Source organism: Myripristis murdjan, chromosome 16 (assembly GCF_902150065.1).
Source record: "Myripristis murdjan chromosome 16, fMyrMur1.1, whole genome shotgun sequence".
Taxonomy (NCBI): domain Eukaryota; kingdom Metazoa; phylum Chordata; class Actinopteri; order Holocentriformes; family Holocentridae; genus Myripristis; species Myripristis murdjan.
Window position 1 is genome coordinate 32,974,067 of NC_043995.1, and position 26,326 is coordinate 33,000,392.

The 26,326-nt window shown below is 46.0% G+C and overlaps 2 protein-coding genes across 3 annotated transcripts in view; both read right to left on the bottom strand.

Annotated features, from left to right (window-relative positions):
* The window catches only part of prune (prune exopolyphosphatase), a 26,535-nt gene extending 11,854 nt beyond the window's left edge, over positions 1 to 14,681 (bottom strand). The window contains exon 1 of the mRNA XM_030072825.1: positions 14,634 to 14,681. The gene's annotated coding sequence lies outside the window, so the exon portion shown is untranslated. The remainder of the gene's footprint in view (positions 1 to 14,633) is intronic.
* myo1eb (myosin IEb) overlaps positions 1 to 26,112 on the bottom strand; it is a 27,951-nt gene extending 1,839 nt beyond the window's left edge. For both annotated transcript variants that reach the window (XR_003929590.1, XM_030072815.1), the window contains exons 1-23: positions 25,818 to 26,112; positions 22,419 to 22,556; positions 21,758 to 21,847; positions 21,576 to 21,670; positions 21,187 to 21,274; positions 18,005 to 18,094; positions 17,423 to 17,554; positions 17,011 to 17,145; positions 15,902 to 16,034; positions 14,871 to 15,067; positions 14,091 to 14,171; positions 13,341 to 13,427; positions 12,972 to 13,058; positions 11,855 to 12,022; positions 11,685 to 11,770; positions 11,491 to 11,572; positions 10,927 to 11,132; positions 9,935 to 10,079; positions 9,602 to 9,716; positions 1,297 to 1,466; positions 908 to 1,053; positions 568 to 714; positions 16 to 173 (exon numbers count right to left, since the gene is read on the bottom strand). Coding sequence is in view for 1 of the 2 variants with exons in the window: in XM_030072815.1 (XP_029928675.1) it covers positions 16 to 173; positions 568 to 714; positions 908 to 1,053; positions 1,297 to 1,466; positions 9,602 to 9,716; positions 9,935 to 10,079; positions 10,927 to 11,132; positions 11,491 to 11,572; positions 11,685 to 11,770; positions 11,855 to 12,022; positions 12,972 to 13,058; positions 13,341 to 13,427; positions 14,091 to 14,171; positions 14,871 to 15,067; positions 15,902 to 16,034; positions 17,011 to 17,145; positions 17,423 to 17,554; positions 18,005 to 18,094; positions 21,187 to 21,274; positions 21,576 to 21,670; positions 21,758 to 21,847; positions 22,419 to 22,556; positions 25,818 to 25,820 (2,779 nt within the window). In the remaining variant the exon portion in view is untranslated. The remainder of the gene's footprint in view (positions 1 to 15; positions 174 to 567; positions 715 to 907; positions 1,054 to 1,296; positions 1,467 to 9,601; positions 9,717 to 9,934; positions 10,080 to 10,926; positions 11,133 to 11,490; positions 11,573 to 11,684; positions 11,771 to 11,854; positions 12,023 to 12,971; positions 13,059 to 13,340; positions 13,428 to 14,090; positions 14,172 to 14,870; positions 15,068 to 15,901; positions 16,035 to 17,010; positions 17,146 to 17,422; positions 17,555 to 18,004; positions 18,095 to 21,186; positions 21,275 to 21,575; positions 21,671 to 21,757; positions 21,848 to 22,418; positions 22,557 to 25,817) is intronic.
* Positions 26,113 to 26,326: the final 214 nt, after the last annotated feature.

Here is a 26,326-nt window from a genome sequence, read left to right on the forward strand (position 1 = left end):
GATGGAGGCTCGTACGGGAGTTTTTGGGCAGGCCCGGTCCGATGCTGACCAGCAGGACTTTGCTGCTGGGCTTCAGGACGGCTTCGTCTCCCTGACCGGCCTGGAACTGGATCTGCCTGGAGCCGGCGGAGCTGAAGGGACCCCAGCCGCCCTTCTTCACCTTGAACTCCAGTCTGCACAGAGGGAAATTAGTATCTCACTATTCCTGGGTCAGGAGTAACAGTGTAAATACTGAGCGGTCCAACAGGAAAGTCACGGAAACTCCTCCTTATGATCCCAGAAGACTTTTGAATGAATGTTTTTTTTTTTTTTTTCATTTTACGTACTTCTAGTAAATCTGTAAACACTGATTTTACTGCCATGCATTCTGTATGAATTCCTATCAGCACAAACAGAACAGACATGATAATGATAAAGTCTTGGTGTTTCTGAGGAAAGAGACAGATGGTGACCGGATGAAGATGAGAGGATGATGAGAACAGGAATGATGCTGAGAGAAAACAGGTGAGGAGAAGATGCCGGACAGACAGAGAAAGAAAGCTGTCGATTCGGTGTTACGGTACTGACAGGTTGTTGAATTTCAGCGGCAGCTTCCTCTGAGTTTTCTCCTGGTAGCGTTTGACCAGCAGGCTGAGGAACTCTGTTTTGAACATGCTCTGCAGAACGCTGTCGTACTCTTCCTCGTGGATGATGAAGATGTCGTCCTGCAGAGTGCTGAGAGAGAGAGAAAGTAAAGATACAGATGAATTAATCTAAAACACAAAGTCAGTCTAATTTCTAAAGTGAAAATAACGCAAAGGTAGAGTGACAGCTCTCCAGGTGGGGGGCTACTCAAGCAAAACTGATGGGTCCTTTAGATAAAACCTGTCCAGCAGTTCAGGTTCAGGTTCAGGTTCAGGTTCGGTACCTCAGAGAAACAGACTGGATCTTGTCGAGCTCGATCTTCCTCTTCAGAACCTCCTGAATCTGACCTTTCTCTGGACCCTGCTTCACCTTCTCTCGACCAATCAGGTACAAGAACTTAGAGGTCAGGATGAGGTCACGCTTCACCGTCTGGTGGAGAGAGAGAGAGAGACAGAGAGAAAGACATAACCTCCATATTCACTCTGGACCTCACGCCTCTGGGGTCCTGGTACCTCCAGGGGGCCTCGAATAGACCCAAGTGGAAACCAAGCAAAGAAAGGATCCCAGGTCAAGAACCAATGCCATCTACCAATTTCCAGACAGACTTTCCCCACAGGGCGTGCAAATGGTTCTATAGGTCAACATACAGCTCAAGAAAATAAAATCACCCACCCTGAACCTGCGGTCAAATTTCACCACGACGTCGGCGAAGTCGATCCTCTCCCGGCGGCCGACGAACTGCCGGATCTCAGGATGGTTGTCTGTTCCGATGTAGTCGCCCACAAAGTTCCTGTTGAGGCTGTTCCTCCTGCGCTCCTTCTTGTTGAGCAGGATGTCCGAGGCTGGAGACACAAACAGAGCAGACGCAAGGTGCATTTGATCAGAGGATCCATCGTGTAAAGCCAGACTGTGTCCGCTGGATCCCACAAGGTCCCCCTGATCTTCGGACCGCCCAGATCTTTGGTTTTCTAACAGCCCCAAGGTCTCGGATGGTAACAGGGTGACGTATTGTTCCACCTGCACGTTTTGATTTGTTGACTCACTTTTGATTCAGACAGCTCTATTGTCGGTGGTCTGTTTTTCATCCAATATTTTTGTAAAAACTTGCTTGCTATTGGCTGGGTTGCACACTGAGCTTCTACATTGGCATATCAGTCAAAATATGAGGACCAGAGGAGAGCCTTTCAATACTTATTCTCTTCTTTAATAAAGTTGATTGTTGTACAGATGGTCGTGATGATGATTCAACAGCTACAAACAAATTAGAGCAATAATAAATCACCAACAATATAGGAATGAATCTATTGAAATACTTGTTTTTCAGCATATAAATAACCAGCATGAACTCACTCATATAATGCATCGAGATGAACAATCAACAGGAAATTTGCAGCTCCACAACCAGGCAGCATGCTTCAACAACAGTGGAAAGAGGCAGAGCAATGCCTGATTGAAGCTTTTAACACCTCAGGTGAGGTCTGTTTGGCTGATGTGTGTGGGTCCCGCCCACCAATACCTGGGCAGGTGGGAGGATTTTCTACAGCCGCCCCTCAAATATGGTGACATATTTGATAATTACCTTAGTCTTTACCAGACTGAGTGGGTTCAGGATCCGTTATTGGGGGGAGGGGTATTAATCTTGCAACAGGCCTAATGTACAGTTTCCCTTTGATGTTCACTTCCACAGTACGGATACGCCCGTCCTCACTGGGAATAAGGCGAGTTACCTTCCCAATAGGCCAGAGTCCTCTGGGCAGCTGTGGGTCTACCATCATTACTACATCCGACACCATTAGGCTGATCTTGTCCCTTTGCCATTTCTGGCGGGTTTGAAGGCTGGGTAAATAGTCTTTTATAAAGCGATTCCAGAAGTGGTCTGCGAGGACCTGGCTGTGTCTCCATCTTCTCCTACCAACAAGATCTGAGTCACCATACACTGCTTGGGGGAGGGAGGCATCCCGCCGCCCCATAAGGAGCAAATTTGGGATCACAGGGTCAGGATCAGCCAGGTCCGATGACACATACCCCAGAGGTTTCGAGTTGAGAATGCCTTCTATTTCTATCAGAACAGTGTTTAGTACCTCCTCTGTAACGGTTTGTGCCCCCAGTGTCACTCGTAATGCTGTTTTAATAGATCTCACCTCTCTCTCCCATGAGCCTCCAAAGTGGGGAGCATTTGGAGGGTTGAACCTGAAGTGGATCTTCCTTTTACCCAGCTGCTCCTTCAATACTGGATTCAATGCCTCAAAAGCATCACTGAGTTCCTTCGCTCCTCCTTTGAAGTTTGTCCCACAATCTGATAAAAGTTCGAAGGGCTGACCTCGGCGTGCTGTAAAACGTCGCAGGGCCATAAGAAAACTATCTGTGTCAAGGCTTGTTAAGATTTCTATATGGAGGCAGTGGGTTGTAAGACATTTGAACAGAAGCCCCCATCTTTTATCTGTTTTGCGACCCAGCTTTATGAGCAATGGACCAAAACAGTCCATCCCCGTAGACCAGAATGGAGGCTGGGTCAAACGGACCCGGGGAGGGGGCAGGTCTGCCATTTTGGGAATAATGGGTTTAGCTCGCCATTTCCTGCATTCTGTACAAGTCCATTGATGCTGCTTAATAGCTTGTCGGCCTCGAAGAATCCAATATGAACGTCTGATCTCTGCAAAAACTCTCTCGGGACCGGGATGGAGAAGGCGGATATCATAGTCCTTGATTATCAGACGGGTTATTGGATGTTTAGGATCCAGGACAATAGGGTACATTGTTCCTGGTTCAAGTTGTTCTGCCATTCGCAGTCTGCCTCCTACTTGGATAAGATTTAACTTGTGCACAAACTGTGGAGAGAGGGAAGAGAGGCGACTATTTACAGGAAGTTCTCTACCTGACTTTAGGGCATGGAAATCCTCTGGGAAGCTTTCTGATTGAGCTTTTGAAACAAGAAGTATTTCAACTTCAGCCTGGGTGTAAGAAGGGATTCCAGCAGGGCTGTGTTTGGCAGTATCCTGAAGGCTTTGGTGGGTTGCCTCAACAAGGTCTTGCCAAGTAGTGAACCGACTCGGGTCTGGTAGATCTGAGGGCGTGTTGATATGTGTGAGGCCACAAAACATGGACTTCCTTAGATCCGGTACTGGAACCTGAGTGTGTGGTGGAACAGGCCATTGATTAGGAGGTTTAACAAGGAATGCTGGGCCTCTGTTCCATCTGCATAGTTCTGTCAACTCCATTAGTCTCTTGCCTCTGGTGATATCGTCAGCAGGATTGTGACATGTGTCGACATAACGCCACTGGTCAGGGGAGGTTAGATCAAGGATTTCTGTGATGCGGTTAGCAACAAACACTTTATACCTACAAGACTCTGACTGTAGCCAAGTCAGGACTACAGTGGAATCTGACCAGAGCACAGTTTTGTCAATAGGGATTGTTAACTCACTCTTCAACAGCTGTGCCAGTTGTGCTCCTGTCAGGGCAGCCGACAGCTCAAGGCGAGGGATTGTTAGCTGTTTTTTGGGAGCTACCCGAGATCTAGCCATAACAAATGTAACATGAGTCCCCCCTTGCTCATCCTCCATTCTCAAATAGGCTACAGAGCCATATGCTCTTTCAGAGGCATCACAAAATATATGCAACTGTCTTTTCTTTACAGAACAAGGTACACTGGATTCATACCATCTGGGATACTGGATGCTGGCCAAGTGGGGGAGCTCATTTTCCCACTCCTTCCATGCTTGCTGAAGTTCACCTGGGGGTATGGGTTCATCCCACTCCCTTCTTTTCATCCAGAGCTGTTGGAGGAGGACTTTAGCTCTGGTGGTGTAAGGGATTATATATCCAATGGGATCATACTGAGTGGCAAGTACTTTGTATACATTCCTCATGGTTAAAACATTATACACTACTGGCCTATGCTTGTACCCCAGAGCATCAGATGGAAAGTGCCAACTTAACCCTAAAGTGCCCTCTGTTGGTTCGATCCTGTCATGGCTCAGCCAACGTTCTGTGCTGTCAGACTGGGCCTCAGAGGGTAAATGGTCTACAACAGACTGGATGTTACTGGCCCACTGCCTGATGTCGAAGCCCCCAGTGGATAACACATCCCTCAACTTGGTAACCAGTTCCTTTGCCTCGTGAGGGCATGGAAGGGAATGCAGACAGTTGTCAACATAGAAAGACTGGTTAACTATGGCTGTGACCTCGGGGTTGTGCTCTTGATATTCCTGTGCATGTCTTTGTACAGCATAAATCGCACAGCAGGGGCTACAGGTGGTGCCAAATGGCAGTACTTGCCACTCATACACATCAGGAGGGTCCTGCCTTTTTAGGTCACGCCACAGGAATCTTAGCAGTGGTCTGTCTTCTGGGAGGAGTCTTATTTGGTGAAACATGGATTTAATGTCCCCACTGATTGCCACTCGATGTTGTCGAAAGCGGAGCAACACACCTAGCAGTGATGGGCCTAATATTGGTCCTGGGAGGAGTTGACTATTCAAAACTTGGCCTTGGTAGGAGAATGAACAATTAAAAACAATGCGGGACTTCCCATTGTGTTGCACTAGGTGATGGGGAATGTACCAGGACTCTAATGATTTGGATATTTTCTCAGTAGTCAGTTTGGATACATAACCTGCCTGCACCAACTTGTCTATCTCTTTGGTGTAGGTTTGGCCTAGCTCTGGGTTTTTGACTAAGTGGCGTTCAGTCTGGCGCAGCAGGGGCATAACTGAATCCTTGGGAGCTTGGAGACTGGGGGCATTGTGTATACGAAGTAGTGGTGTTGCATAGCGTTCAGTACCATCCATTTCAATCCTAACTGTTTTGGCCTCCAACAGTTTCATAGCCTCCTTGTCTTGTTTGGATCTTGTGATTAACTTTTCATTTTTAAAGGGGAGAACGTCTATTTGCCATAATTTCTCCACATTACGGCTGAGGTCTGCATAAGTGGTGCCGGTTGAGGTGAAGAGAGTTTGGGTGGCATCTGATTGGTCATGCAGGAAGGTTGGACCCTGCAGTGTCCAACCAAGCTTGGTATGGAGAGCCGCTGGTGCCCCCGGGGGACCTGAGCAAACTTTCTTTGTTGGGGTTATGAGATGACAGTTATCTGCTCCTATCAAAAGAAGAGGCTGCACTTTGGAGAAGGACTGAAGGGGAAGGCCCTGTAGATGGCGGTAGTGCTTCTGGAGCTTATCCACTGGATAACTCTGGTCCACCAGTGACAGCTTATCAGACGTAAAAGCATCTTTAATCATGAATGTTTTCTGTGGGTTCAAAGCAGGGGAAATCTCAAAGCTGACTGCAGCACCATCCAAGCTTTCGGTTCTTTGTCTGATGGTGCGTACAACAAGATGTTCCCTGGGCCCTTCAAGCCCTAGTTGTTTACAGGCGGCTGGGAGGAGCATTGTACGCTGGGAGCCATCATCCAAGATGGCATAGGTGTCTAATGTGCGGTGTTTATTCCGTAGGATCACTTTAACCACCTTTAGAAGGACTTTAGGGGAGCCAGACTGAGGGTTCAGATATAGGACTTTGGAGTCTGTTTCTCTTTGGTTCACTCGGTGGAGAATGCCCAGGTGTTTCCTATTGCAAAGGGGACATGACTTTTTCAGATTACAATTCATCGCCATATGTGGGCCTGCGCACCTCCAACATCTCTTTTCCCGCTTAATCCAGGCTTTTATGTCCTCTGTCTTCTGGTCCTTCAGTTCTTTACATTTGATTATTGAGTGATCAGTCGTGTTGCAGTATTGGCATGTTAGTGTTCTCATTCCCGGTTCCATTAAAGGAGATCGGGGTTGGGGGTTGGTATTGGTGCCATGTAATATGGTGGCAGTTGTAGGAGCAGATCTTGGCATAGACCTCCTGATTTGCATGGAGCTCTCAGGGGTTAGATGTCTTACTTGGGCTGCTACAGACTGACACTCTGCTTCACCCTGGAGCCATGTAGCAAAATCTACTAAAGTATAGTGGGTGCCTGGCCGGACCGAACGGTTATAGCGGATGAAGTTGGCAACTGAATCAGCCGGCAGCTTACTGAGGAGGTGTTGCACATGCGACGAACAGGCTAACTCAGCTGCTCCCTCATTCTGCCCCATAGCTTGCAACATTCCGACCAGGGACTGGACTCTGACTGCAAAGTTATGAAATGCTTTAGCATCACCAGGTTGGACTTTGGGAAGATTTATTATTGTGGTTATTTCCTTCAGTGCTAAATGGTGGGGCTGCCCATACTGCTGGTCTAGAGCAGCTAAAGACTTAGTATAAGGCTGGGGATCATGGGCATAGGCCAATGCAATATGCCGGGCTGAGGGTAGCTTAAGGTGGTCTAGCAAGACATGATACTTATAAATTTCTGTCTCCCACGGAGGTAAGAGGTTTCTAAGGGCCATCTTAAGCATTGTATACTCATGAGGATCATCTTTATTAAAACTAGGAAAAGTAGGTCCCTCAACACGTGACTTGTACCCGGGTGGGGGGACTGAGTACAGTGGCATTGGGCCTGTGGGACATAATGAGTAGGGAGAGTTACTAGAGTATTGATATGCTTGGTTAATATGCTGGGGCTGCATATCAGGGGCTGGCCCACCTGAGGGAGCAAGAGGCACCTGAGAGAGGTGGGGTGCTATGGTGTCTTGAGATACTGGAAGCACCTGCTGAGCTGAAGGTGCTAGGGGCCATTGAAATGGGGGAAACGCAGTGGGCCACTGGAGATAAGGAGGCATAAAGGGCCACTGATGATGAGGAGGCATTTGCTGGGGGGGAGGTGCTAGAGGCACCTGGAATGGAGGAGGCACTTGCTGTGGGGGAGGTGCTGGAGGCACCTGGAATAGAGGAGGCACTTGCTGTGGGGGAGGTGCTGGAGGCACCTGGAATAGAGGAGGCACTTGCTGTGGGGGAGGTGCTGGGGGCACCTGGAGTAGAGGGGGCGCTTGCTGTGGGGGAGGTGCTGGGGGCACCTGGAATGGAGGAGGCGCTTGATGTGGGGGAGGTGCTGGGGGCACCTGGAGTGGAGGAGGCACTTGCTGGGGAGGAGGTGCTGGGGGCACCTGGAGTGGAGGAGGCACTTGCTGGGGGGGGGGTGCTGAGGGCACCTGGAGCGGAGGAGGCACTTGCTGGGGGGGGGGTGCTGAGGGCACCTGGAGTGGAGGAGGCACTTGCTGGGGAGGAGGTGCTGGGGGCACCTGGAATGGAGGAGGCACTTGCTGGAGGGGAGGTGCTGGGGGCACCTGGAGTGGAGGAGGCACTTGGTGGGGAGGAGGTGCTGGGGGCACCTGGAATGGAGGAGGCACTTGCTGGGGAGGAGGTGCTGGGGGCACCTGGAGTGGAGGAGGCACTTGCTGGGGGGGAGGTGCTGGGGGCACCTGGAGTGGAGGAGGCACTTGGTGGGGAGGAGGTGCTGGGGGCACCTGGAATGGAGGATGCACTTGCTGGGGGGGAGGTGCTGGGGGCACCTGGAGTGAAGGATGCACTTGCTGGGGGGGAGGTGCTGGGGGCACCTGGAATGAAGGATGCACTTGCTGGGGGGGAGGTGCTGGGGGCACCTGGAATGGTGGAGGCACTTGGAGTGCAGACTCTGAGCATGCTTTGGTAGGGAGATTGGGCATGTGATCATCATGTTGGTGTAACAGACATGCACTACGCGCACGTGGTTGAATGTGCTTACACTGTGGTGGGTTGGGCTCACATTCTTCACAGTCTGTCTCTGAATCTCCACCATCATAACGTGTGGAATAAGAATCATTCTGCCCCTCCATTGCATCCTGCCTACTGAGAAGCTGCATAACCATATCTCTTATTTGCTCAACTTGTTCATTTATAGGGGGTGGGCCAGACTGTCTCTCATTCGTAGGTTCAGCAACATGAGGATGTGCTTGGTTCGATGAGGGAGGGAGAGAAACTTGATAATGTTCATAATCTTGGAGATATGAAGGTGCTGTCCTCTGTCGCTCTCCTCTCCTAATTCTGTCCTCACCATGCTGCTCTCTCTGATCCATATCCAATGCCTAAGCAATCCGGCTCGAAGGACCATGTAAAAACTTGCTTGCTATTGGCTGGGTTGCACACTGAGCTTCTACATTGGCATATCAGTCAAAATATGAGGACCAGAGGAGAGCCTTTCAATACTTATTCTCTTCTTTAATAAAGTTGATTGTTGTACAGATGGTCGTGATGATGATTCAACAGCTACAAACAAATTAGAGCAATAATAAATCACCAACAATATAGGAATGAATCTATTGAAATACTTGTTTTTCAGCATATAAATAACCAGCATGAACTCACTCATATAATGCATCGAGATGAACAATCAACAGGAAATTTGCAGCTCCACAACCAGGCAGCATGCTTCAACAACAGTGAAAGAGGCAGAGCAATGCCTGATTGAAGCTTTTAACACCTCAGGTGAGGTCTGTTTGGCTGATGTGTGTGGGTCCCGCCCACCAATACCTGGGCAGGTGGGAGGATTTTCTACAATTTTATTACCTTTTAATTTTTAATTTTTCATTTTTTATACTGTAAATGTGTGCATATATAAATTGTCCTGTCGGTCTGTCAACAGTTACGTCCAGAGCAGAATATCTCCAAATCTGTTTGGTGGATCGCCATGAAATCCAGTCTAGAGGATGAACCCTGGAAATTTTGGTGACCCTAGAACCTTTCCTCTAGCGCCACCAGTAGGCCAAACTGTCCCATAATTAAAGAACCATAACAGCTGGAGACATGGAGCCAAGTCCTGTGGGGGGTTTCCAGCGGCGCTGAGTCGAGTTAAAGTGAAGTGAAATCAGTAAGACCTGGGCGAGTCCCTGAACCATAGTTTGGGCCCTGTGCTAAGTGCTACAACAGTTGTGTAGCCCAATGGTGAGAGCTAGAATAAATAATAAACATCTCCATATGGATGGTCTTTGGAGGTGCTGATTTGATTTGAAGTGGCAGGAATTCCCCAAAACAGTCGTTTGTAGTCTTTTTAGAGTGACGGTGAAGATGATCTTACCTTCCTCCCTCATCTTGACGTACTTGCGGACGGCGATGTGTTTCCTCCAGGCTTTCTGGATGACTCGAGCGTAGCCGTTATACTTCCTCTCCCTCATCTCCTCCAGCAGGAAGAGCTACAACCCGGACACAACACGGAGAAAACATGTAAGTAACATGCAGACAACAAGATAAAGTGGGGAAAAAAAACATGAAAATTGCACAGAAACATCAAGAAAACATGGAGGCAATTTAGAGAAAACAGGAACAACATGGTGACACGTCCTGTAAAGTTGTATGATATTGTTTTGTACTGTCCCTCTTGTGGTGTAAATAAAGTTGTGGGGTGTCGTACCGACTCCGGCGCCTTGACGAACACTTTGGTCCTTCCCAGCTGGAACTGATCCTGATCCATGTGGACGGAGTTCAGGAGGTGCAGGACTCCCTGACGCTCCTCGCCCCGCCACCGAGGCCACGTCTCCTTGGTCAGGATGGCATACCTGGACCACACACACACACACACACACACACACATCTTATCTTCCTTGTGAGCACCAAGTCACGGCCCATTCAGTTTGATGCAATATTAAACTCACAAACGCTAAATGAAATACCCCTATTTTCTTTCAAACATTTAAAAATTGTTGCTCTGGCCTATGAGGATGCAACTCTTGAATAAACAATGAACAGATACATTCAAATGCTGCATAAATTGAATCTTTTAATGCCTGATTTCGTAGAATAAAGTGGTGATTGTGCTGTCTTATATCATTTTACATTCATTCATTTTCAATTTTTTTGTACATTTAAAAATTTTGTAATTAAAAAAAATTCTTTTAAATTTATTATATTCCTTACTGAGACATTTCCTTACTATTGTACTTTTAAAAAGGTAAATAAATAGATTTGAGATTTTTGTGAAGAATTCTGTTATTTTGGTATTGGTTGCATGTTTTCCACGATTTGATTACTGGTTCACGATTTGGTAAACGCATTCTTTATATTTTTATGTAAATTACACACTATATCACACTCTGTAGGGGTTAAGATTGTAGATTGGGCGGAGGGATACGCTGCGCAGTAAAGTGACGCATCAGGTTGGTTGTTGGTGTTCTGGGGTCCTACGGTTTTGAAGGGACATTGAACACGTTCCATGGATAAAGCTGACCCTGTGCTGTTATTTATCCACAACCTGAAATAGACTGAATCAAGTGATGGTTAGCGTGAATCTGCTTCTAGCGTTACAGAACCGTTCCACCACAGAACCCAGCTAAGAACTCCAAGAACTTGAGCTTTCTTAGCTTCGGTTAGCACGGCTGAGACCTTGCCCGGCCTGTGACCTCTGACCTTTGCAGGAACTTGCTGAAGACCCGGCGGTAGGCGTAGCCGGCCCGGCGGACTCGGATGTTCTCTCGCAGGCCGAGGTACTCCACCTGGTGCCGGACCCGCTTCTCCTCCCAGTCCCGCGGGCGCTTGGTCTCGTTGGGCTTGATGCAGCGGATGTAGTGGGGGGTGCACTTCATCAGCGTCTGCACCAGGGTGTTCGCTTGTTTCTGAAGGGAGGGGGCAGATTTGAATCCTCAATCAATCAATCAATCAATCAATTAGGCTTTATCTGGCAAACAAATTCAACACCAAGAGCTTCACATGATGAAATGAAGAATAAAAATTAAAAGTAGAAGAGTGCTCTCAGTAGACTACAGGCCAGCCTACATGCTGACCACAGCCCAGGAGAGACTCGGCAGCCAAATTTACTGTTTTACTATCAAACGCTTTTCAAGTTACAAACTTTTTTTTTGTGGCTCGCTGCCAAATGGCACATGTCATTCTGAAGGGCAGGAAGAAAAATAAAAAAGTAAAACTCAAAATTAGTCCGACCTGTCAATCAAACTCAAACGCCGTCTCTCTCACCTTTATCTTGCTGCTGGCTGTGCTCGGACGCCCTCTCTTCTCCGCCTCCAGGTTCTCAGGGAACAGAGCTCTGATGAAGGAGCTGATACACACACACACACACACAGGGTTATACTGAAAGTCCTGTGATTACCACCTCTCTCACACACTCACACACTCACACACACACACACACACACACACACAGCACTTACAACTCGCTGCTCTGCATCAGCTCGATGATGTCGTTGAACAAAACGTCTCTGTTCCTCTCACAGAAACCGCTGACGTCATACGACACCTGGACACACAGGTAGAGGTCAGAGTTAACTGTCTGAGTGAGGCGAGTGTGTGTGTGTGTGTGTGTGTGTGTGTGTGTGTGCACCTTCCCAGCGTAGTGGTGGACGATGAAGCCTCGGTTCCAGCTGCTGAAGTGTTCGTGCGAGCTGATCTGACCCTGCAGCTTCTGCACCAGCGTCTGGTCCGCCCCCTCGCCTTTGGCGTGCATGGTGGCACATACGTCATCCAGGATGCTCATTATCCCAGGAGGATTCTGGGTAATCACCGGGGAGACAACAGAGAACAGAGAAATCAGCAGTTTCAACCAATCCACATCTGTCTATTATAACATTAACTGTAGGCTGTATGTCTGTCTTTTACCTCGTAAACCCACCTCTTTGCCCACAATATAAATTATTATTGCTATTTTTTTTATTTTTGCTCTGAGTCCAACCACATTTATAAGTGATAAATATCGTTGTTGATGATAATGTTAACACATGCTATGTCTTTCTACCACGCCTCGTTCTGGAGACCTTTGGGTGACCTTGACCTTTGACCTACATACTCCAAAATTCATTCAGCTCATCCTTCACTCATTACCAGTCCCTCTGTGAAGTTTCATCCAAATCCCTCCAGTCGTTTTTGAGTTATCTTGCTAACAAACAAACAAACAAAAAAATAAACAAACGGAGGTGAAAACATAAACTCCACCCACTTTTGGTGGCAGAGGTAAAAAAAAAAAATATATGACCAATAACAGTAATAGTAGGCCTTAAAGTTTGTGAAATAAACAACTTTCTGTGAGGACACAGATTATCACTGCGCCACCTGCTGTCTGGAAGGAGAACTGCACCAGACAGAATAATTATGGAATAACACAGCAGCAAAAAATAATGTTTAACAAGCGTATTTTTGTGGTTCTTACAACGCTAATGGATAAAGAAAAGTCCAGGAAAGTGGATGCTCTTGGCTTTTGGTAACAAAGAGCAAATATTTTCTGAATATTACCAAAAATGATGACTGTCGGTGCTTCTGGTGCCAAACCTCTGGAGGGCGACTGACACCAGGGGAAGCAGCAAACCTCAGTCCTGAACTCGTGTTTTGTCTTGTTTTTATTTTATTTTATTTATTTTTTCTAGCAATTTACGGGGAACTTTCGTGGTCATTTTCTTATAATTTCAGTTTAAATAAAAGGCCAGTTTGCAGAGTCGACCACTCACCAGTTTGGACTCGATGAGGTCACACACCACCTTGTTGTTGAAGTAATCGATTGGCGTCCACTTGATTCCTTCCTGAACGTACTCCTCCTGCAGGACAGAGCCGGCTGATCAGCTCACATGCCATTATTACTCAAACTTTATCAAACCCAGAGAGGAAACAGGGTCATCGCAGCAGCAGACAGCCAGATACAATACAGAATTACAGGGCAGAAAATACAGAAAATCATAGAAATACATAATAATGATGTAACTTATTCCAATAATCAAACTTATTGAAAAAGAAATACAGCAAACAGACAGAATAAATTGAGACAGTGTGTCTTGAGGGTTGACAGCAGAAGCTCCTGGCTAACAGTCTGAACACGTCACCTGCTCGGCCTTCAGCGTCAGCTCGATGAAAATCTGCTGCAGCTTCTCGTTCACAAAGTTGATGCAGAACTGCTCAAACCCATTTTGCTAACAGGAAGAAACGCAAGTTACTAACACTCAAGTGCAATCAATCAATCAACCAATCAATCAATAAATCAATCAGTCAGTCAGTCAGTCAGTCAGTCAGTCATTTGGCTGATCCCACTGTTAAATCTGGTCGATCTGTGATGTTGCACTTTACCTATTTTTTTTTTTTATTATTTTTTATTTTTTACACCTTGCATCATCCACCTCTTCTTTAATTACAGCTTTCCTACATTTCCCAGAATGTCTTTCAACATCCTCTAGGGGTAAAAAATGACCTTAAATGACAGACTTTAACAGTGTTAAATATTTAAGGTGGACTGTCCCTTTAAGACGGGCAGCAGGTAGCATGTTTCTGAATATGGTGAGCAGACACCAGAGTTTTTAACTCTTTGCATATTCCACTATTTTTTTATTTCATGTAGTTTATGAAGAGTTCAGTCAAGTCACTTCTACACAGTTTATTATCAAAGCCACCGGAGTTATTATAAAATACACAAATAAAATATGGAATTCAGGTGGCTTCATGCATCTAAATCTGCACGGCCCAAACTATTTCCTCTTCCTGTAACACACACACACTCTCTCTTGGTGTGTGTGCGTGTGTGTGCGTGTGTGTGCGTGTGTGTGCGTGTGTGTGCGTGTGTGTGTGTGTGTGTGTCTCACCTGGAAGATCTCGAAGCCGTAGATGTCCAACACTCCAATGTTCAGCTCCTCCTGCTCCTTCTGCATGGCTTTGTTAATACACTGACAGAGAGAGAGAGAGAGAGAGAGAGAGAGAGAGAGAGAGAGAGAGAGAGAGAGAGAGAGAGAGAGAGAGAGAGACTTAAAAACAAATTAAAACAAATTTCTAAACTTTGGATTTATGACTTTTCTTCTTTAGTGATGCAGAGGGACAGCGGTTCGACTGATGATCTTGTGGATGAGAGTCTAAATTATGGAAAAAGGGTATAATTCTTGTAACTCTGTCCTGCTTTAATCATGTTGTCTTTTGAAAAATGTACCGTTGTGGGATATCATCACAGGTTTTGTAATACGATTTACCTTCCAAAATTGTTGAAATACTTTGAAAAAATGAAAACTGTGATGTCTGGTCATGTGACCTGTATGTATTTATTACACCTGTGATGCCTCAGTTTTGCTGAGCGAACCCGAGGAGGCAACGGGCGAAACGCTGGTGTTGTTCGCTCCAAACGCAGTTACAATAAAAGTGTGTGTGTGTGTGTGTGTGTGTGTGTGTGTGTGTGTGTGTGTGTGTGTGTGCACGCGCACCGGTTTACTTTTGTCTTCAAATTCTTAAACTTATTTTACAAAGATTTAAAATGAGCGCAAACAAACATACATGCATAAATAAATAAATGAAATGGTAAAATGAGTGGGTGTGAGACGTGGCGTGGCGTGGCGTGGCGTGGCGTGGCGTGGCGTGGCGTGGCGGCCTGGACTCACGTCGACCAGGTAGTCGAAGAGGCGGGCGTACAGGGCTTTGGACAGGGCGTCCCGGGAGAAGCAGGCCTGCTCCGTGTTCAGGGTGACGGAGATGGACTCGGTCTTCCCGCCCCACTTGCTGTCCATAATCCGGCTGGTCAGTTTGCTGCACAGGCCGTCCTGAGCGATCCCCAGCAGGTAGGCCGGAAACGCAAGGACTGATGGGAAACAGACAGAGGCACGGGGTCAGGTCGGCGGCTTCGGTAAACCATGGAGACGGGAACAGATGCACTCACATGGTCCAGCAGGGGCCCATTTCTGTCCCCCAAACTACAATCTACACAAATGTCACCCCTTGCTATAATGTAGTAGTAGTAGTTTTATTTGGTCATTTAAGAGTAAATTAATACATTACAATTTTATTTCACTTTCATAGAGAGAACAGACCAAGCCAAAGCTTATTGTGCCTACCCTTTAGACCCCTAAATATCTTCTTATTAGAAAATACAACAACACAATCAGAACAAGAACAGAAAACAAACAGTAAACAGAGACTAACACAAAACAGACAACAAACAAACAAACAAAACACAAAAAACAACTAAAAGGAAATGAAACAATAAATCACTTGAATTCACAAAACAAAAGAGAAATACAGAAAAGTACTAGAAACTAACCTTTACGTTATTTATATCACACTATTGCTCTATATCTCGCTATTATATTTGATCGGTACATCTTTTTAAATTTATTTATTGAACTACAATTTTTTAATTCTTTATCTAATCCATTCCATATTTTTACCCCTATAACTGATACACATCTATTTCTGTTGTTTATTCTTGCATTAGTTTGTTTGAAGATGGCAGTTCCCCTTCAGTAGTACCGACTCTCTCTATGCATTGTTACCTTATGTTATGTACTGCGAGAGGTTTAAATTTCTCAACTAAACTGCTAACTGTGTGTGTGTGTGTGTCTGTTTGTGTGTGTGTGTGTGTGTGTGTGTGTGTGTGTGTGTGTGTGTGTGTGTGTGTGTGTGTGTGTGTGCTCACAGTCCTGGCTCTCCACCACAGCGTAGTTGTTCTCCTCTCTGAAGCCGATGTTTCCCAGATGCAGGATTCCTGCCACCAGCTGCAGCACCGAGTCCTGATCCTCCACCGACAGACCGACCACCGACATGGCCTCCTGCAGCGCGCACACACACACACACACACACACACACACACACACACAATACAAAATACACGTCTTATATTGGAAAACTAGTTATGACAGACATTCTCACCACCACACTTGCTGATCCTCCTGTGCTCATTTACTTTTTTTGTTACAAACAGAAACACAAAAAGTTACATCTGTCCTCACTGGAAACCCTGTCAGGGGCTGGGAGTCAGTGACAGCCTCACATCACATTCAACACAAATACTGCTACTTTCATTTCTGACTGACTTTTCTAACTGAAATCACAGAAAACAAGGATGGTGACAGACAGACAGACAGACAGGTGACAGACAGACAGGTGACAGACAGGCAGGTGACAGACAGACAGACAGGTGACAGACAGACAGACAGACAGGTGACAGACAGACAGACAGGTGACAGACAGACAGACAGATGACAGACAGACAGACAGGTGACAGACAGACAGACAGACAGACAGACAGGCAGACAGGTGACAGACAGACAGGTGACAGACAGACAGACAGATGACAGACAGACAGACAGGTGACAGACAGACAGGTGACAGACAGACAGACAGATGACAGACAGGCAGACAGGTGACAGACAGACAGACAGGTGACAGACAGACAGACAGACAGATGACAGACAGGCAGACAGGTGACAGACAGACAGACAGGTGACAGACAGACAGGTGACAGACAGACAGACAGATGACAGACAGGCAGACAGGTGACAGACAGACAGGTGACAGACAGACAGGTGACAGGCAGGTGACAGGCAGACAGGTGACAGACAGACAGGTGACAGACAGACAGACAGATGACAGACAGACAGGTGACAGACAGACAGACAGATGACAGACAGACAGACAGGTGACAGACAGGCAGGTGACAGACAGGCAGGTGACAGGCAGACAGGTGACAGACAGACAGGCAGGTGACAGACAGACAGGTGACAGATAGGCAGGTGACAGACAGACCATGGTATCAGAGAAATCCTTCTTGTCGTTGACATCATCCACGGTGTAGGTTCCTGATTGGTTGAGGTAGAAGTAGTAGTCGGGGGTCGTGACCCCCAGGTTCTCCCTCTGCTCCTTGCTCGCTCCCTCCAGCAGCTGGGGACGAGAGGTCAAAGGTCACACACACACACACACACACACAAAACGACATTCAGAAATGTGAGTAAGGGTTTCCATGGCAACAGTGATCTGGCGTCTCCAGCAGAAATCTACCTGTGCTAACCAGCTTTCTCTGAATCCCTTTAACCTGCCTTTCTGTTTCCATGGTAACTCGAGGATAAGAGAGTAATCTGATTACTGGCGTGGCCTGGAGACACAGTGACAGTTACAGGTTGTACTTGGTCTCAGGTGCTGTGGTAGTTTTACAGTCTACCTGGTAGTAGATGTGGAAGTTCCTCTCGCCCTGGTTCTGCGACACCACTCGGCTCTTCTCCAGCAGGAAGTTGGAGATCTTCCCTCCGTCCGGTTCTCCTCCTCGACTGAACTGGATCTCAAAGTATTTCCCCTGGAAACAGAGAGGAGAGAGCATGAGTGACAGTGCAGGGCTGCAGTGAAGATGGTAATCCTCCCAGCAGGAGGTCTCATTGAGGCCCAAAGCTGGTGTAAGAAGACAAAATTAAAAAGAAAGCGCAACAAGAAATTCAACATACGACAACAGATATTACACAAAGCAGCCATGATCACAGAAAATATGAAGCATCATTTCTGACAAATTATTGCAGGGGGCGAGAAATTCTGATTTCAAGAAAATTATTTCATTTATAAAGATGCATATTAGCAAAACTACAAGCTACCCAAACCAGTCCAGTCCAGTCCACTATATGTCTGTCTGTCTGTCTGTCTGTCTGCCCACCTGTCTGTCTGTCTGTCTGTCTGTCTGTCTGCCTGCCCTCCTGTCTGTCTGTCTGTCTGTCTATCTGTCTGCCCACCTGTCTGTCTGTGTGGCTGTACTCACAAAGCGACTGGAGTTGTTGTTGCGGACGGTCTTGGCGTTGCCGAAGGCCTCCAGCAGGGGGTTGGACTGCAGGATGATGTCTTTAACGTGCTGGACGACACAGAGCACAGCAGCATCACCATCATGCCTCTTCCTATTAGCAGCAGCAGTGGTAGTAGAAGTAGCAGTACTTAGCAGCACTAGCAGTAGTAGTGCAGTAGTAGCAGTACTAGTTGCAGTAGTAGTAGTAGTAGTAGTAGTAGTAATTGTAGTAGTAATAGAAGCAGTACTAGTGCAGTAGTAGAATTAGTATCAGGAGTAGTATCAGTATTAGAAGTAGCAGTAGTAGCAGTATCAGTAGTAGTAGCAGTATCAGTAGTATCAGCAGTATCAGCAGTAGCAGTAGTAGAAGTATCAGTAGTATCAGCAGTAGTATCAGCAGTATCAGCAGTACTAGTATCAGTTGTATCAGCAGTAGTATCAGTAATATCAGCAGTAGTATCAGTAGAATCAGTATCAGTAGTATCAGCAGTAGTATCAGTAGTATCAGTAGTATCAGCAGTAGTAGTAGTATCAGCAGTAGTATCAGTAGTATCAGCAGTAGTATCAGTAGTATCAGCAGTAGAATCAGAAGTAGTAGTATCAGTGGTAGTATCAGCAGTAGTATCAGCAGTATGAGCAGTAGTATGAGCAGTAGTGTGAGTGGTATCAGCAGTAGTATCAGTAGTATAAGTAGTATCAGCAGTAGTACTATCAGTAGTAGTAGCAGTAACATCAGTAGTAGCAGCAGTAGTATCAGCAGTAGCAGTAGTAGTAGCAGTAGTATCAGCAGTAGTAGTATCAGTAGTATCAGTAGTAGCAGCAGTAGCAGCAGTATCAGCAGTAGCAGTAGTAGTATCAGTAGTATCAGTAGTCGTAGTAGCAGTAGTATCAGTAGTAGCAGCAGTAGCAGCAATAGTAGTATTATCAGTAGTATCAGCAGTAGTAGTATCAGTAGTATCAGTAGTATTATCAGTAGTATCAGCAGTAGTATCAGTAGTAGTAGTATCAGCAGTAGCAGTAGTAGTATCAGCAGTATCAGCAGTACTAGTATCAGTAGTATCAGTAATAGTATCAGCAGTATCACTAATAGTATCGGCAGCAGTAGTATCAGTAGTAATATCAGTAGTATCAGCAGTATCAGCAGTAGTATCAGCAGTAGTAGTAGCAGTAGTATCAGCAGTAGTACCAGTAGTAGTAGTATCAGCAGTAGTATCAGTAGTATCAATAGTAGTAGTATCAGCAGTAGTATCAGTAGTATCAGTAGTAGTACTAGTATCACTACTAGTAGTATCAGTAGTATCAGTAGTATCAGCAGTAGTATCAGTAGTAGTAGTATCAGTAGTAGTAGTAGTAGTATCAGTAGTAGTAGTAGTAGTAGTATCAGCAGTAGTAGTAGTAGTATCAGTAGTATCAGTAGTACTAGTATCAGTAGTATCAGTAGTAGTAGTATCAGTAGTAGTATCAGTAGTAGTATCAGTAGTAGTAGTATCAGCAGTAGTAGTAGTAGTATCAGTAGTAGTAGTAGTAGTAGTATCAGTAGTAGTAGTAGTATCAGTAGTAGTAGTATAAGCAGTAGTAGTAGTAGTATCAGTAGTAGTAGTAGTAGTAGTATCAGTAGTAGTAGTAGTATCAGTAGTAGTAGTAGCATCAGTAGTAGTAGTATCAGTAGTAGTAGTAGTATCAGTAGTAGCAGCAGTAGCAGTAATAGTAGTAGTATCAGTAGTATCAGCAGTAGTAGTATCAGTAGTATCAGTAGTATCAGCAGTAGTATCAGTAGTAGTAGTATCAACAGTAGCAGTAGTAGTATCAGCAGTATCAGCAGTACTAGTATCAGTAGTATCAGTAATAGTATCAGCAGTATCACTAGTAGTATCGGCAGCAGTAGTATCAGTAGTAATATCAGTAGTATCAGCAGTATCAGCAGTAGTATCAGCAGTAGTAGTAGCAGTAGTATCAGCAGTAGTACCAGTAGTAGTAGTATCAGTAGTAGTATCAGTAGTAGTAGTATCAGCAGTAGTAGTAGTAGTATCAGTAGTAGTATCAGTAGTAGTAGTAGTAGTATCAGTAGTAGTAGTAGTATCAGTAGTAGTAGTATCAGCAGTAGTAGTAGTAGTATCAGTAGTAGTAGTAGTAGTATCAGTAGTAGTAGTAGTATCAGTAGTAGTAGTAGCATCAGTAGTAGTAGTATCAGTAGTAGTAGTAGTATCAGTAGTAGCAGCAGTAGCAGTAATAGTAGTAGTATCAGTAGTATCAGCAGTAGTAGTATCAGTAGTATCAGTAGTATCAGCAGTAGTATCAGTAGTAGTAGTATCAACAGTAGCAGTAGTAGTATCAGCAGTATCAGCAGTACTAGTATCAGTAGTATCAGTAATAGTATCAGCAGTATCACTAGTAGTATCGGCAGCAGTAGTATCAGTAGTAGTATCAGTAGTAATATCAGTAGTATCAGCAGTATCAGCAGTAGTATCAGCAGTAGTAGTAGCAGTAGTATCAGCAGTATCAGTAGTAGTAGTATCAGCAGTAGTATCAGTAGTATCAGTAGTAGTACTAGTATCAGTACTAGTAGTATCAGTAGTATCAGTAGTATCAGCAGTAGTATCAGTAGTAGTAGTATCAGTAGTAGTAGTAGTAGTATCAGTAGTAGTAGTAGTAGTATCAGCAGTAGTAGTACTAGTATCAGTAGTATCAGTAGTATCAGTAGTAGTAGTATCAGTAGTATCAGTAGTAGTAGTATCAGTAGTAGTATCAGCAGTAGTAGTAGTAGTATCAGTAGTAGTAGTATCAGCAGTAGTAGTATCAGTAGTAGTAGTAGTAGTATCAGTAGTAGTAGTAGTATCAGTAGTAGTAGTATCAGCAGTAGTAGTAGTAGTATCAGTAGTAGTAGTAGTAGTATCAGTAGTAGTATCAGTAGTAGTAGTAGTATCAGTAGTAGTAGTAGTAGTAGTAGTATCAGTAGTGAGTGTGGTGCAGAGGTAGTATCAGTAGTAGTAGTAGTAGTAGTAGTAGTAGTAGTATCAGTAGTGAGTGTGGTGCAGAGATAGTATCAGTAGTAGTAGTAGTATCAGTAGTATCAGTAGTGAGTGTGGTGCAGAGGTAGTATCAGTAGTAGTAGTAGTATCAGTAGTATCAGTATTGAGTGTGGTGCAGAGGTGTGCTCTCACCTGGACCTTGTCTCCTCCTCCGGACACCTTGGACACGTAGCTCATGATGTATTTGGCAGCCACAGTTTTCCCAGCTCCACTCTCTCCACTGCACAACAGGAGACAGGAAACCGGGTTCTGTGTTTCTGCTTAGAACGTGTCGTTAGAACATGACGCAGAACCTGCTGAGGAAGGTCTGGCAGAACCACGTCAGCAGGGATCAACGCATACTGATTCTTCTCAGGCCCGATACTGATTATTATGAATCAAGGACTCTGATAACTGATATTGAGGGCCCTTTTTTTTTTTTAAAGTAAATTTGAAAATATACTTTAGAAACGTTAACACAAATCTTGTTTAAATGCTTGTGAAAGGTGTGTTTCCCACCAGCTGGCTCAAGCCCCGCCTACCTGATGATGACACACTGATTCTCGCTGTCAATCATCATGTTCCTGTACATGTTGTCAGCCAGCGCGTAGATGTGGGGCGGGTTCTCGTACTGAGCCTGCAGGAGGAAGTGATGTCACACAAAGAGAAAATCAGTTATATGTAATGTGTGTGTGTGTGTGTGTGTGTGTGTGTGTCCACTCACAGCTCCCTGGTACAGCTCCACCTCTCGCTCAGTGAAGTACGGAAGCTGTTTGAACGGGTTGACGGAGATCAGAACCGGACCGATGTAGGTCTGAAAGAACCATGTCAAGGACCAGAACAGGAACCAGAACCGGAACCAGAACCAGGACCAGGACCAGGACCAGGACCAGGACCAGGACCAGGACCAGGACCAAAACCGGAACCGGAACCGGAACCGGAACCGGAACCGGAACCAGAACCAGAACCGGAACCAGAACCAGGACCAGCACTGTCTATTTATTCTTCAACATTTCCTCTCCTTCAGTCTGTCTATCGTTTGCCCTTCACACCCCTCTGATCGGACCAACCCCCCTCCAGAGGTTCTCCTGATGTTCTGTCAGGCTTCAGGAACCGCTGGATTCCAGAAACTTCCTGTCTTCATTCTGAAGTTGAGACGGGAAGAGTCGGAGACGGGACTTTTCCCGGTTTGGGATTCCAAAAATAAATCCTGACTGACTTTAGGAACCCTGTCTCATGTCAGGTTAGGGAGTCCTAAATGCTCAGTCCAGCGTCCCTTATCAACTTTTATGTCTGTTACCTAGCAACCAGCCCTACTTTCCTTATCTTCTCACACACACACACACACACACACACACACACACTGCAGGGTGAGTGAAGGATACGAAGATGTAGTCGTCCATGTACCTCTTCTTCAGGTTTTCGGTGATGGCGTCCTCGTTCACCTTGGACAGCAGCACCATGTCGTCGACCCCGCTCACCTTCACATTCTGGGTCTGCCAGTGGTAACGCTCCTTACTCCCCTGTGTGTGTGTGTGTGTGTGTGTGTGTGTGTGTGTGTGTGTGTGTGAGGAGGGACACAGAAACAGTTTGTAAGTGAAGCTCAGCCCCTGCACACGGTGCTCTGACCTGTGAAGGACGCCACCTAGAGGCTGATTTGTGCTCCATGTTGCGTTCAGGGTGCTCACGGCAGGTTACTCATGGTTTTTGTGGTTGAAATGAGAAGAAACGACACTAGTCATCATCTGTTTATACAACACGGCCTCCACGACTGCACTGCTATATTCTGACCACCGTTTGGCGCCGTTCAGGCCGTGGGCACCGTGGACGCCGCAGCCTCAAGAGGGCGTCGTCTGCTGAAGGCCACCCAGCTAACAGCCGCTAACTGGGATGATCTGAGGATTCCCCTGGTGTAGCCTCTAGAGGTGGGGAAAAGGCTGATTCACTGAAGTATTATGAGTCTTCTTTTTCAAATGGTTTTAATTAACTAACTAGCTCGTTGATGAGGCTTTAAATGACCTTCATCCTCCACACGTCAGAGATCTTCTTCATCTCATGTTCTGGCCAGATCACTGAGGTTCTCCACAGTTTATCTTCTAAATGTTCCTCGTGCGTCTAAACGTTCCTCGTGCGTCTAAACGTTCCTCGGGTGTCTAAACGTTCCTCGTGTCTAAACGTTCCTCATGTCTAAACGTTCCTCGTGCGCCTAAACGTTCCTCGTGCGCCTAAACGTTCCTCATGCACCTAAAGGTTCCTAATGTCTAAACGTTCCTCGTGCGCCTAAACGTTCCTCGTGCGCCTAAACGTTCCTCGTGTCTAAACGTTCCTCGTGCGCCTAATCGTTCCTCGTGTCTAAACGTTCCTCGTGCGCCTAAACGTTCCTCGTGTCTAAACGCTCCTCGTGTCTAAACGTTCCTCGTTTATCTAAACGTTCCTCGTGTCTAAACGTTCCTCGTGAGTCTAAACGTTCCTCGTGCGTCTAAACGTTCCTCATGTCTAAACGTTCCTCGTGCGCCTAAACGTTCCTCGTGCGCCTAAACGATCCTCGTGCGTCTAAACGTTCCTCGTGTCTAAACGTTCCTCGTGCGCCTAAACGTTCCTCGTGTCTAAACGTTCCTCGTGAGTCTAAACGTTCCTCGTGCGTCTAAACGTTCCTCATGTCTAAACGTTCCTCGTGTCTAAACGTTCCTCGTTTGTCTAAACGTTCCTCGTTTGTCTAAACGTTCCTCGTGTCTAAACGTTCCTCGTTTGTCTAAACGTTCCTCGTGTGTCTAAACGTTCCTCGTGTCTAAACGTTCCTCGTGCGTCTAAACGTTCCTCGCGTCTAAACGTTCCTTGTTTGTCTAAACGTTCCTCGTGTCTAAACGTTCCTCGTGCGTCTAAACGTTCCTCGCGTCTAAACGTTCCTTGTTTGTCTAAACGTTCCTCGTGTCTAAACGTTCCTCGTGCGTCTAAACGTTCCTCGTGCGTCTAAACGTTCCTCATGTCTAAACGTTCCTTGTGTCTAAACGTTCCTCGTGTCTAAACGTTCCTCGTGCGTCTAAACGTTCCTCATGTCTAAACGTTCCTCGTGCGTCTAAACGTTCCTCATGTCTAAACGTTCCTTGTGTCTAAACGTTCCTCGTGTCTAAACGTTCCTCGTGCGTCTAAACGTTCCTCATGTCTAAACGTTCCTTGTGCGTCTAAACGTTCCTCGTGTGTCCCGTGAGGCCGTCTTTGTTCCCTGAACAGTGGAACAAACTGTCCCGGGACATCAGAGCGAGCTCGCTCTGTGAGTTTGAAAGGAAACTACAGATCAATCTGTTCAGTCTGGCTTTTATTTTGGAGTAATGCTACAGCCTGAGTTTTTCAGTTTAATAATTGGTTTTCATATTTATATTCATCCTCTTGTTTATTTTATTTTCAGTTTTATTTTATTCCATCGAAGTTTATTTATTTTTTGTTAATGTTTTATAGTTTTTATTATTCCAGTTTTTTGTCTAGCGTAACTTTTACTGTTATCTACTGATTTTTTTTTTGTCTGAGTTCATTTAATCTTGCAATGTGAAGCACTTTGAGCTGCATGTTTGTTTGAAAGGTGCTAAATAAATAAAGTTGAGTTGAGGCAAACAGAAATTTTTAATTTTCTTGTCTCTTTAAAAATCACTTTATATTTCTATTTTGGTGTTAATTTTCTTGTCATTTTTTGCCTTGCAATTTTTTTTTTTTTTTTAGTATTTTTCACTCATGTTCCCAGCATATTTTTGCTAATTTGCTCACCAGCTTTTGTGAACTGTCTCAGGTTTCAGAATGCTCCCGACATAAATGTAGGCCGGATTATTTGAACATGATGTTTTAATCTCGGCACTTAGAACTGATGTGACAGAAGTGAGGACAGATCGGGCCCCAGGGCCTCAGGGGGTCAACGTCAGGGTCCAAGACATGAAGAAGGTTGAAACCCCTGAAACCATCGGCTAAAAAACTTACAACAATACAAGAACAATAATAATCATTTAAAAAAAAAAAAAAAAAAACACACACACAGAACTGTGGTATGTGGTCTGGGTGAACCCTGACAGCCTGTGGTGTTTCAACAAGGAGAAGAAGAAGAAGCCTGCAGCTGGCAGGGTCCAGTGTGTTGCTCCAGGGCACTGTGGCAGCAGAAGCAGTTTTGTGGGTTTGAACCCGCAGCCGCTCTGGGATCCGTGTCCTCAGGCCAGCACATCTTCCTGCTGGATTCCCAACATTCCTGCTGGCGGTGGGATCAGTGCGGGCGGGGCGGCGCTGCCCGGACACGCTCGCCCCGGCACGCAGGGACACGCCGCGGGACGCTCCCCTCCCTCTGTGTGTGTGTGTGTGTGTGTGTGTGTGTGTGTGGCACTAAAACTACAACCCCAATAACATGCAGAGGCATTTTTTAATATGAAAATTCTTCTATCAAAACCCTCTGAGCAGACGCTGATTCAGCCCAGCGGAGCCGCTCGGTGGGATTTTGGTTAGCTGTGTTTTGACCTTTGACCCCGCGGCTCTGTGACTTAGCGCGAGAGCCGATGGGACGGGGACTGAGCTCAGGTGACACACCTGTAAGGTGCGCCAGGTGAAGGAAACACAGGCGAGACTGAAACGTCACGCGAGGGAAAACTGCTCCCTGCAGGTTCGATCAGCTCTCAGAGGGAAAACAGCAGAAAGGAGCTCAACAGGCAGGAAATCTGATTTTTCCTCTAAAGTTTTAAATGTTGCAGATCAGAGACAAAAACACAGATCAGTTTGCGTCTGTAGGAGAGATTTGAGGAGAGAAAACTCACCATTCCTCCTGTCTGTCACTTCCTGCTTCCAAGACAAATATTGAGAAATCGGCTCTCAGTCAGTCCAGAGTCTCAGCAGCTAAATCCGGGGAGTGTCAGGTGAGTCGGCCGCCAGGTGAGCAGCTTTCAGGTGAGTTAGAGAGCGAAGCGGCACCACATGACCGCCGCCTGCAGCCTCCGAGCCTCCGAGCCTCCGCAGCGTCGCCGTCCGGCTCCACTTTGCTGTTTTCTCACTTTTTTCCTCCAGGCTGCCGAGCCTCTGGACGGGAGTGCTGAGCTGCGGCAGGTGTGGGCAGGTGAGGCCACGCCTCCACCGCCCTGTGGGATTGTGGGTAAGGTAGTCACAAATCACAGCTGGAGCGCTGATGCCATTCAGTGTCCAAAGCCAAGAACTGCAGCTTTTATTTCACACCCTCTCCACCCTCATATTACTTTACACTGTTTCACTTTATTTATTCATTTATTTGCAGTTTAGGTATTTTTTCCCCTTTTTAATTTTTTAAGGGGAG